Consider the following 12,409-nt stretch of genomic DNA (forward strand, 5'->3'; position numbering starts at 1 on the left):
TCATATCTACTCATATGAAACCCGCTACAGGTTGGAAGGACTGGTTTCGATTACCGCCAGGGGTAGGGACATCTGCTCTGCGTCTTATCGTGCAAGGCACGCAATCTGCCTTTTTCAGGCCCTCACGCACGCGTGTCTACCCGCAGAAAGGCCACGGATTCGGAGCAGACGTCTGCATGTTGTCAAAGCTAACAGCCGGGATGCTGAGAAATGTCTCTTCAGTTACTCCATTCTCTACACTTACTTCTTCTGTTAACTCACATTTCCACTTCATCTGTATCTTCTTATAATATTCTCCTACTATTTTCATTCCTCTCTATTCTCTCATTTCGTCTTTCGCTCTTTATCCTACGACTTCTTCTTAATCTCATGGTTACTATAACTGGTCCTTCCCATAAATATTATCCTTAGGTCGAATGTTTTAGACTTTGTTTTGGGGAAATTATGTTGTGTTGGCAACAAACATAATGACATCTACGCTTAGGCATATAATCTGAGCTACTGACAGTGTCATTAAATAAGCCATTACTAACTTCACGGATCAGAGTCCTTGAGTAAACCGTACGCTAAGCTAGTCAAGAAATTATTCGGTTTTTATTTACCACGATGGTTCATTAAAGTGTTCACAAGAGCCCGCCACTCGTCCCTGCGCAAAAGCCAGATGAATTCAATCCACACCCTCCAAAACCTAGTTCCCTAATATACATTTTAATATTATCCTCCCATGTATGCCTACGTCTTCTGAGTGGACTCTTTCCTTTGAGATTCCCAACAAAAATTTTACAACCATTTCTCATCTCCTCTACGCGCGGTACGTGCCCCCACAGATGTCATCCATCTTGTTTGATGATGGCCCTAATAATATTTGGCGAGGAAACTCCTGAATTTGTAGTCTACTCAACCATCTGACCGCAAGCAGAGAGTAGTCGGGTCTCGTGCCAGTGACACAGTCGATTAGGTTTTGTCTTTGTCAGCTGCACAAAACAAAAGACCTTAACGAAGTGCCGGACAATAAGTGACGAGCGTAAGACAACTGTGTCTTGCGCCAAGCAAGTGTCAATCTCGACGGACGGACAGACAGACGGCGAGCGTGTACTAAATTGCTGGCAGCAGTTGGAGCCATCAACTTCTCACACCGCTGGCTGGACCTCCAGTTACACACACGAGAAGCACACATCGTCACCTAAGTAACACACTTTTTGGGACGTTTCAGTCGTCCTACCATTAATAAAAACGACGTTCCGGAGACTGAAATCTTTCTCTGTCGTCAGACAAAAACTTACTCTGCTGCGTCCAATCCACGACCTCAAGAAATGATGACGCTAACCCATGCAGTTAGTGACGTTAGTTATCTAGTATGACGCTGAATTAGCTTCCGTTCGTTGTTAACATTTTGCCACTCGACGTCACACTGCCTCGACAGTGGCCACAGTCCTATAAACCCTACAAACTCAATGGTAAGTATATGTACCACCTGCTTTAACAACCAGCAATTCTACATTTCATATTTATGTATTTCGTTTGATTCTCAGTTTAAACGGCGATTATTTCCTTAAACAGCGTTAACCAGCTGATCTCTGTAATGGTGACGTGTTGTGTTTTCTTCGCGGTACGAACCGAATTCTTATATATTATGAAGATGTCCTTCGACCCCCACCCCTCCTGCCGATGTAGCTAAATTATTTACTTAACTTTACAAATTTTAGCTTCAGCTTCTAATAAGCAATTCAAAACTGTCACTGCCCTAACGTCTTCACTTTATCCTTAGTAGAAAGACGAGCGGGCATTGCCTGGGAACCTTCTAGCAATAGATCCCTCCCCCGCCCAGAAATCGAAGTGTCTCTCATTTCTCCCACTCCAATTATCTGTTTTCTTCTACTCTTCTGCTATCCTTATGTTCTGTCTCTCCCTTTTCGACAGCAAAAGCTTAAGAACTTGAGGAACATGGATGCCATGGTTACTGACCCTTGAAGAATCAGAAATGATACAAGCATATCACTACAAAGAGAGACTCTACAGGAAGGTATGCGACCTTGGTAGCATATTAATGACCATTTTAATTACTGTTCATGTAGAATTTACATCTAGCGACGAAGCCATCTGCTTCCTGTCTCTCTTGAATGAACTTAGCCTGAGGTTTGAGTGACGGGCGGACCGACTGAGGCTTGTCTAGAAGGAAGCGAGCGAACGCGGTGGAGAACATTTAATTTATTTCTTGTTTCGTCTCCTACTTTATTCAGCGACGTTTTCTCAACTAAACCGGGCACTTATTAAGATGGCTTACTTATAATTTAATTCTGCACATAAAGGACAAAGTCATAATTCAGTAGCAAGAACAGCCTTTAAACCTGCAACTGTGTGCCAGGCAGCACCATAAATTTTAAATTTCTAAACTAACACAGTAATTTATTTCTGTATTTCAGTGTTCGAGGGGCTGTCAGTCTTGGCAGAGAGCACTTGAGTCCAGCTGCCAGAATGTTTGTGTGAGTACTTCATGTTCGCCGTACTGTGATCATTATTACATACGTCAGCATAAAAACAACATTCTTTGCAAGTAAAATAATCAAGGAGAATGCAGATTCCCACATCCAAACCGCATTTTTTATGGACATTCAATTAAAATTTCAAATGATACAAAAATAATAGATTTCTGTCTTCTGAGTTGTTGCGGCGTGAAGTCTGGTAGATGCCTCGAAACGTTGGTTAACATCGACCAGACTACACAGCGCAACAACCCAGAAGACAGAAATCTTCAGACTCACCGCCGTGAAAACCTCAAATCCTACATAGACATAAAAATAACTAATTTTTCAAAAATTTGACTGTTACTGGGAGTAAGCCTGAACATAATCATGCAACTAACAGAATGAGTGGTGGCCAGTTACTGGCTTCTCATTGCACAAGCCTGGGTTCATGCCCAGGTCAATACATGTGGGATTTGTGGTGGGCAAAGTGGCACTAGGACAGGTCATTAGAGTTTCCCCACAATCAGTATCATCCCATTGCCGCTTCATACACATTGATGTATCATCAGGGGGATAGGCAGTGAACCGATTAGCGGTCCAGTTCCAAAAAAGACGTAGTCTCACCCCATTGCAACGATAACATGTTGTCTGTTATGAAATAAATATTGCACATTACGAATTTCTATCACGTGAAAAAAAAAATTAACATGTACGCTTCAATACAGAATGGAACCCAGGACCTTCTACCTCCCAAAGAGCTTTACTGTGTCATGGGATGTAACTATGCAGTCAGCAGATATCTGCAAATATTGAAAGGTTAGTATATCCTTACGTTAAAATACACTTTTCGTAATACATTCTGAAAATCTGAAAACATTTCTATTCATTAATTTATTTACGCTTATAATCAATAAACTTTATCACATGGGATTTTAAAACCTAAACCTAAGGAACTTACAGCCAGATTTTAAGTATGGATTTTAATGGTATGCTACTCCGACATACAACCGGGCATGGCCAGATGGTTCGTGTGTAAGCAGTGACTCACGGTCGATGAAAGTTAATTTGTTCGGTCGTTAGTTCATTCATCAAATTATTTGTTTGTTCATTCACTGAAGGCCAGGCTTGAAGCCTGTTACAGCCACTGACCATCTCATCCTAAAATCTTCTCTTCCAAGATAAAGTATCATTAAATGTTATAATATACCTTAATCATTCATTATTTCAAACCCGTTTGTATATAACTTACTTTATATTACTTCAAATGTATACAAATTTAACACCACTCTAATTACTTTATTTCTTTCGTGCCCGGATCCAGTTTCTTTACAGCCTTTCATAATAAATTGTAATGTTTCACCCAAACCAGCATTGTCTTTATTCCGTATTAACCAAATTTTACTAACACACGTTCACACAACTATTGTTCATAATATTGAAAGGAGCTCTCACAATCCAGATAATATGAAATAACTCCTCCTCTATAGGCTGACAATACGTTTTCTATTTAGTGTTCTGTGTGACGACAGGTCCATATGAACAGGATCCTTCCATCCTTTTCTCGGACTGGGACCTGTTCATATACGTTCTTGGCAGATGATCCAGAAGTGGTTTGCCATTGCCTTCTTCTGTGTGTGAATGGAGTAATTGTTGGGATGCCACGGAGGAAAACTCCGTGTTGCCTAGATCACGGCCTTGCCAAACACAAGTTATAAATTCGGGCACCGCCGGGAATCGAACCCGAGACCCATTCTTAATTTCACGTATCCTGAAACACTTTTCAGGGTCACGCCTACTTGCCTGTCTGTGCAATTACTCTCTCCCTATTTTCTTCAGGCATTTAGGATCTCTTTACACAAAATGGTTTAAATTCCTGTGCCTACATTGGTGCTTCGGCAGTCTTCAGTTTTATGAATACTTCTTGACACACTTAATTTTATGTGATAATTGTATTTCTTTCATGATCTAGTCTTGTAACACACAGCAACGGTTATAGAAACCATATTTGCATCGCTTCCGGTCTCTTCTGGAACACTCAGACCTCACTGATTATTTCAAAATTCATTCATATTTTTGTTTCCTATAAGTTTCTCTAAATAATTTCTCTTAACAATTTCATCATTTTACTTCTGCATTCCTTTTGTGGTCTGAGGTAATGATAAATGTTGATACAGAGACACAGCTGGCGTCTTGCGAACTGAATGAAAATATCACCATCTTCCTGTTCCGATCACCTCGACTCCTGTCTGTCGCTGTGCTGCAGATTTAAACCTCATGTTATGTACTGTTGATCCAGATGAGATTGGAACACCATCCGCTCCTGCTCTGGTTGCTGACACCCTCACCGCCACTTCCCTCAGTCTCGAATGGGAAGGTTCCAGATTCAGCAACATCAGCTACCTGGTGCAATGGCGGTACGAGGAGCTCGCTGGAGCATGGCAATACTGCCGCAACCAGAGCTGGGGGCCACACTCCACCGTGTTAGTCGAGAACTTGCAGCCTTATACAAAGTACAGGGTGAGTGATGGAATCAAAGATAATTTAACTTCGTACCTCTCAAATATGAAGCAGGAAGTCTGGATGAATGACCAAAATCTCTATAATCTGATATTCTGAAATTGATGCTTCTCTTTCAGTTCCGGATTGCCATTCTGCTGTCACATCACAGCGAACCGATAGTTTCAGAACCGAGCGTGGTCATCAGCACGCTGCCTAGAGGTGTACCATCATCGGCACCCACAATTGTGAGAGCCACTGCGGTAGACTCTAGCCGCATATCTGTATCATGGGAACCTGGGCCCTTCCCCAATGGCCCTGTGCTGTCTTATGTGTTGCAGATCAATGAGTTACCGGAGGGCTACTCAGCCCTCAAGGTGAGCCAGAGAGGACCTTATCACGCGTGTGCTCAATAACCTGTTTCTTTCAATAACAGTACTCAACTTTCTGTTGCATCTTTCCTGCCTCTCGTTTATTCACCTTATATGACAGCTTTACGAAGAAAATGTTTATAAGGCAATATATCTTGAAGTGATCATCTGGTCCTTGTCATGCACCATTTTTCTACACAGTTCCTGGGGCACCCCAAGGTACATTGAGTGTCTCCATGGGAATTATGTAGAAAAACAGTTAATGACTTCCACTATCACAGCATATTATTGACATAAATGACTTAGCGAATCACTTCTAGGTATTTGCCCTGTATACTTGCTTACTGGCTGACTTATACTTCTTTCAAGCTGCATTCTAAAGTTGCAAATCTGATTAAATCAGAGGTTCAAAAATTGCATAACTAAATGCATGTACAATATTGTTTGTCGTCTCACTTACTGCACCCATAACCTTGAAATTAATACACACACGTGTATATTATTTCGGTTCTTCAAAACGTAAAATCTTCTTGGGCAATAAGCCGTGTAAGTCTCGGATAAAAGATGAACGTTTTGTTGACTAGGGGAATGAACTATTTCCCTTGATGATGTAGGTGGAAATGGTCCCTGAAATCTTGGGCATTTGTCCAGAACTTACACAAGGCATGTTGACCGAGAAGATTTTATCGAGTTCAGTCGCTTTGAAATCTTTAATACTCATCTGTGCCTAATCTTGACTGACTGGAATTCACAGGCTTTTCAACTTACATGTGAATATCCATGTAATTTGAAGTTTGGAGAACATATCTTCAGATTTTGAATACAGTGTACTGAAAACCACAAAATACAGAGAGAAGATCAGTAATAATTTAGTTGCGGGATTTCATAATATTTAGAAACAATGATGAAATTCTACATTATCAAGGCTAACTCTGAGAACTCAATCTGCTCTTCAAATCCACTTTATTTCAAAATATGTATTCCTGAAATTACTGTTTGTTTTACACAAGCATGACTTTGGAACCGCTGACTTTAAAAACTGTGTGCTATAACATTAAATATCACATGTCTTTTATGTTCAATATGTACATAACTTCACAGCAAGCAATTTAACAATTTTATGCAATATTTGAACCACAAGAGTTGGTGTTTTATTCACAGCTAGCGTGATAGTCCTCTTTAAGCTCGTACGCTACCTAATACCACTAAAAACTGCATGTGTGTCTTTAAACTAATTTAAATGTGAGCGTTGGAATGCCATCTTTCTGATCTGTTCTGTTTAGAAGAGAGACAAACAGACGTAGGAACTTTGAAATAATATAATTATCGTGATGAAATCAAGAAACTGCATCAGCACATATTTTGTCTAACTAATTCTTGTCATTAGGGTTTTGAACCTGGAGTTCAATGCGTAACTTTGGCTTTTGGGGATGAATTGCATCAACTGTTAATAATTATCCATTTTTTCAGCAAACACTGCTGTCACCATCTTCTGGGTAAATACATAATGGTTGGGTATTTCTGAATGGCCTATATCTTCTTCTTCTTCTTTTGTAATCAGTCCTAGGATTGGTTGGCAGCAGCTCTCTGAGCTGCTGATACTTGGGAAATCCTGAGGATCTTTATTACGGTGGATTCCCCATGCCTTCCGCATCCTATGCCATTGACCCATCCGGGTTCATCCGCCTTTAGGGGTGATTTCTCACCCCAAGGGCATGAGGGTGCCCTGAACCTCCACCCGCTCATCCACCCTCCGAAGAGGCTGCTGGCACTTGGTAGAGGGGGGACCACTTATATCAGTGGTCACTCGGTCTGTGGACGCAGTTTAACGTCATGCCCGGGACAGGCATCTGAAATCGTCCCATTTTACTTTGCTTCAAGCTATTCTGCATGACTGTTCAATTTCTAATTGCAACGTGGCTTTGATGGAATGAATATTATTACTGCAACGCCAGGTCAGTCATCTCAAACACAAAATTCTTCATAACTAACTAAAAATTTATGCTTCCGTACTTAGGATATCGCGGCATCTGAAAATACTAACTTCTACATGTTCAAGAATTTGGTGCCAGACAGAAATTACACATTGTCTGTGAGCATGAGGAATGTCGTAGGGGAAGGACCACCCGCCACCACTCTGGTTTCAACGCCGCCTGAACCTACAGGTAATAGAACAATTTCAGATCTGTACCATATTGTTCTGATGTGTGCTTTTACGTATCTGATCTAAAACAAACTTTCTGTTTATCTGATTCCAGTGAAAGACACACGCAAGCCTAATTTGATTTTGGGAACCTATCACACGGTATTGAGACGAGAAGCTGATATTTTAGCAGAACCAATGATTGTGTACAACACATCACATATTATTAAAGGTACACCATACATATTCAACAGATATACATGTATGATTCCTTACTAACACTGTGTTCAATTTTATTAAACATTTAAAATGCACAGTAGGTATTTAACCACCTAATTTGTAAACCACATTATATTTTATAAAATATGAGTTTCTCCTATTGATGCTGGCTTGTAATGCTCTGTGGACTTACAGACACCAACATTTTGGAGAAACATACTGCCTAAAACATAAGCTGAAGATAAAGGCAGTATGTTCCTCTGAAACATTGGTGTCTACCTACGAGGGAAAGAACTCAATGTCAAGTGGTCACTGGCGTATGTATATGAGACCTCAACTTAATAAACGTTAATATACGAACATGCCACTATTCGTGCATTACAGGTGTTGCAATACACGTAAGTCATCGCTTGCTGTTTGTGTCGGACTCTGCCGGCTATGTAGCTAGTTCATCGCTGATGCGTTATGAGGCTCCAAGTACCATCCTCACTCCATCGCACGCCAATTTCCTACCGCTAGACCTCAGTGTGGACTGGCTCAATGACCAACTGTACATATTGGGAGAGGTGACACATTCTACAGGACCCATGTGGCAGGTAGCCCGTTGTGGATTGGATGGGCGTGGGCTTACCATTGCAGTGGCTGGTATCCTTACTAAACCATATCACATTGAAGTCGATCCATACAACGGGTAAGATTACAACAGTTACTACATCAGTGCATTTCCTTTGCCAGATGTGACTATCATAAAATCCTTTGATTCTGTCTGTACAGCAAAGGCACGCACTTTTTATTTACAAGCTAAATGGGCGAAACACTGTACAAACAAACTCCTATGTGCTTTGAATTTCTGCTCCCAAAGTTGGTTCCATATCATTTTAAAATATAATTTTTTATGCATGTGAATGTCAAAAAAATGTTAACACTTTTCTGGATATGTTAAAAAAATGCAATGAAGGGAAAAGAATAAGAATAAGAAGAAGATGATAAAGGCTGGTACTAATTATTTTGTGATTCCCTGCAGTTATTTATTCTGGGTAATACAAGGTGCCACAATAGGAGGTTTGTACCGGCTGGACCTACATGATATCAGCAATGGAGTGAAACATGAAGTACGACCACATGTCATTCTGGAAGATCCTAACCTTGGAGCATTCACAGTGGACCACAAAAATTTCCGGCTCTTAGTTCCAAACCATTCTCAGAATACTGTTGTTTCTGTATCACTGGATGGGTGAGTGTCTTCTTATATTACACCGAAACTGCAAATTGTTTTGATTATTTTACGCGTGGTAATTTTTCCCATCGTTACGTTCAGTTGCAATGGAAATATGTTAATGAAAATGACAGCTACATGTAATAAAGGGAGTACTTCAATAACTGAATATTTTTCATGTTGTATTGCTATAACATAACATACAATTTTGTTACGGATGATTTTTCTTGTAACATAAAAGCTATATAAAGTCATACATTCTTTTTAGGCGTGAAATAGTTGACCTCCGAGGAAACACACAGCAGCCAATGTTTCAGAATGTGGTCTCTTTAGCAATGGCAAATGGTGTGTTCTACTGGACCAATGGTGAGGAGGTGCTGTATGAAGAATACCATCCAATCCATAACAGTTATTTCCATAATGCTTATCCTGATCGGCCAGACAAGTCATTTGTCAGCGTGAGCGTCAACCTACCTACATCACAGCCCATACCCATCCCTGTGAACCCTCCAACCAATGTGCAAGCTATACTAGGATCAAAACTGGCAAAGACATCATGGCAGGTGCCGCACTTACTAGGAGGACAAGGTGATTATAAGAACACATTAAACATTTTCTGGTTGCCATTAAGAAAGTAATTGACTAGTTGTTGGAAAAGTAACTAAATAAGTCACTAATTGATGGACAAAGTGACTTATTATTCAAGAATCGGACCAACTGAGAGTGGACTACCTAATCGACCAACTAACAAAATGACTACTGATTGACGGACTGAACGAAACACTCGACAGACTGATAATTAATTAACCATTTGACTTATTGACGTAAAAGTGACTAATGACAGTACTTCAGCGGCTGCATATAAAAGTACATAAGCAGAAGAGCATGCCGACTCAAGTTACTGCATATTCTTGGATGTAATGACTGTTTATTTCTTTTCCATTAGGCAAAGGAGCATGGCAGAACTGGTCGTATGAACTGCACATTACGGATGAAACCATGGGAGTAACAGTGTACAAGAAGAATGTTAATACTACTTCTTACACAATCCAAAACTTAAAGGCCAATACAGAATATGTGATAAAAACCGCTGCATATACAAGTTCAGGAAAAGGTCCATGGTCATCAGAATTCAGAGGAAAGACATTAAAGGTGCCACAAGACGGGAAATATGCTTCAATATTATGGTCTGCAGCTGAAGGATTATTGAAGTCGGATGTAACAGGAGAGAATGTCGAGATGCTCATACATAATACAAACTTAAAGGTATGTGCATTAAGAAGATAAAAACACCTGCATTGATTCATCAAATCATGTACCACACTTGGTACTTAGCATATATTTTTATAAAGTTTATTAGAATTTTCCTCAATGTTTGTAATACACTGCAAATATTCAAATAATCCTCCGGGATACTATTTACGTTTCGCAAACTATTACCTAGCTGTAGTGTAACAAAGCCACCACTTCTACAGGGTTTAAGAGCTCATCATAATTAATTCACATCAGAAGCTGTCAGATTGAAAACTAAATCTGTGTGTGTCTTGGTTTGACACCGAATGATTCTGAAGATAAAAATCAGTTCCCCCGCCCTGAGAAACATCACACAGTTAAAAATAAAATCAAGTCTTCATAAATTCTGCGATGTCATATTTTCAATCATCTTCTCCTACAGGATATGCACGGAAGTTACCACATAACCGACATAGCTTGGTACAAAGACAAGCTGTATCTTGTGACAAACACAACTCATGTATACTGGTTCAATCTCACAACTCACGAATCAGGACACCTGAGAGAGATGGATTCAGTAGGCAGCATCGCTGTAGACTGGATTGGCAAGAAACTATATTGGTCCAATCCAAAACAGCAATTGGTATGTATTGCATGAAAACAGCTGTTGTTACCACTGCTTCTTAGCACCCTTTGACCTAACATATCATTTGTTCATGTATGACACTACCCAAAGAAATTTCTTCCTTTTATAGATTACTCGAGGGAGCCTTAATGGTACTCAGCACGAACCTCTTCCCATCCTGACAGTAGCTAAGGAGTTAAATATTGATGCAATTCAAGCTTATATATATTGGTCGACGGGGCACGCGGTCGAATGTGCACGGCTAAATGGGAAGAACAGACGCACATATTACCCCGCAGAACTGTTTTCAGGAAAGCAAGGTGAGTACATGCCTGTTACTGCAATATTGAAAGAATAATAATACGAATAAACTTCATTATTTACTCTCCCTAAATCAGCAAAGATCTAATAGCAAATAGGGAACAAAAGACTGGTAATACAACGGTGATGACAGAAATCAGAAATACAATACAGACTTTCGGCTAAGAAATTTCTTAGAAAGCAGCCAGTTAATAGACTGTGGTGGAGATGTGTCAATAATAATACGGATATCAAAGAAACATATTTTGGTGACTTCAACGGTGTTCTTTTGTATTAGTGGTATTAAATTTTAATACCAAGTGCAGATTTAGTTCCTGTATATGGAAGGCTCTAGCCTTCATAGTGAAAGCAAACGCGTAAATACGACTCATTCTGATTGTCGACAGTGATGGGACTCACACTTGATGTTGATCGAAGAGCTGTCTACTGGATAGTAAGGAGCTACGAAGGCTCTACACTATTCCAGGCTCCAACTGCTGAAGAAATTCCCCAAGGAGAGGAGATATATCCCATAAAGGAAATGAGCCTGCAGCATTCTCATATGCAAGGTAACTGAGACTGAGTATCAAGTCATTTGCAGTGAGTTTCATGTTCAGAAGGTTTCATTTAAAATACTGATCTTTTTCTTCCTCTCTGCCTCCCTATCGCCAACAGAGCAGTTAATTTATACTTCACACTTTTATATGCTAAGTTCAGCAGAAAAAATTTAATTCCACTACATTCTACTGTGATAGATGTTACAAAAAAGAAAATTTGTTACTCGCACGACCAACTAAACATATTTCAACGTAACTGCAGTAAATTTCATCTCATTCTTTTTAGGACCACTGTGCTATTTTGGTGACCACCTACTGTGGCTACAGGATGACAGAAATGCTGTGATAGGGGATCTGAATGGACAGAACACTGCAGTTATCAGTGGAACAAGCCTCTCTGGGCTCAATATGGTAGCCGTTTTAGATTCCGCTTTGCATCATTATCCAAGTAAGTAACGCACTACAATAATAACTTCTTCATTTTGATCTCATTAACCCTTTAGATGTTTCTTACAAGACAGCGTACGAACTGTAATGTATTCTAAATATTGTGAACTATATCACCAGTACAAGATTTGAGGTTCTTATGGCAGTGACGTTAATCTTTCGCTTCTGGGTTAACAGTGCCATGTGGACGTTTAGGTACACAGTAACATTTTTGAGGAACATAGTGCCTTCATCTTTAGGGATGAAAATGATGATAATGGAGGCAATAATCACCACTGAAACATCAGTCAACTTCTATGAGACAATACAGCACTTCATCCCAAAAGACTGTCTTCAT

The 12,409-nt window shown here is 39.9% G+C and overlaps 1 protein-coding gene across 4 annotated transcripts in view; it reads left to right on the plus strand.

The window, feature by feature from the left end:
- The window catches only part of sev (receptor protein-tyrosine kinase sevenless), a 47,702-nt gene that overhangs the window by 18,632 nt on the left and 16,661 nt on the right, over positions 1–12,409 (plus strand). For 2 of the 4 annotated variants that reach the window (XM_022057676.2, XM_022057677.2), the window contains exons 3-16: positions 2,424–2,483; positions 3,191–3,281; positions 4,762–4,982; positions 5,102–5,338; positions 7,350–7,497; positions 7,591–7,707; positions 8,079–8,385; positions 8,719–8,928; positions 9,179–9,498; positions 9,857–10,176; positions 10,586–10,786; positions 10,899–11,088; positions 11,476–11,637; positions 11,912–12,073. In XM_022057676.2, coding sequence (XP_021913368.2) covers positions 2,424–2,483; positions 3,191–3,281; positions 4,762–4,982; positions 5,102–5,338; positions 7,350–7,497; positions 7,591–7,707; positions 8,079–8,385; positions 8,719–8,928; positions 9,179–9,498; positions 9,857–10,176; positions 10,586–10,786; positions 10,899–11,088; positions 11,476–11,637; positions 11,912–12,073 — 2,746 coding nt within the window. Of the gene's footprint in view, positions 1–1,933; positions 2,024–2,423; positions 2,484–3,190; positions 3,282–4,761; positions 4,983–5,101; positions 5,339–7,349; positions 7,498–7,590; positions 7,708–8,078; positions 8,386–8,718; positions 8,929–9,178; positions 9,499–9,856; positions 10,177–10,585; positions 10,787–10,898; positions 11,089–11,475; positions 11,638–11,911; positions 12,074–12,409 lie in introns of those variants that run through there. The other 2 variants (XM_087357744.1, XM_022057678.2) reach the window with 2 other exon arrangements.

Source organism: Zootermopsis nevadensis, unplaced genomic scaffold (genome assembly GCF_977971745.1).
Source record: "Zootermopsis nevadensis isolate Lab colony 2312 unplaced genomic scaffold, Znev_1.0 Znev_ptg000028l, whole genome shotgun sequence".
NCBI classification, from domain to species: domain Eukaryota; kingdom Metazoa; phylum Arthropoda; class Insecta; order Blattodea; family Termopsidae; genus Zootermopsis; species Zootermopsis nevadensis.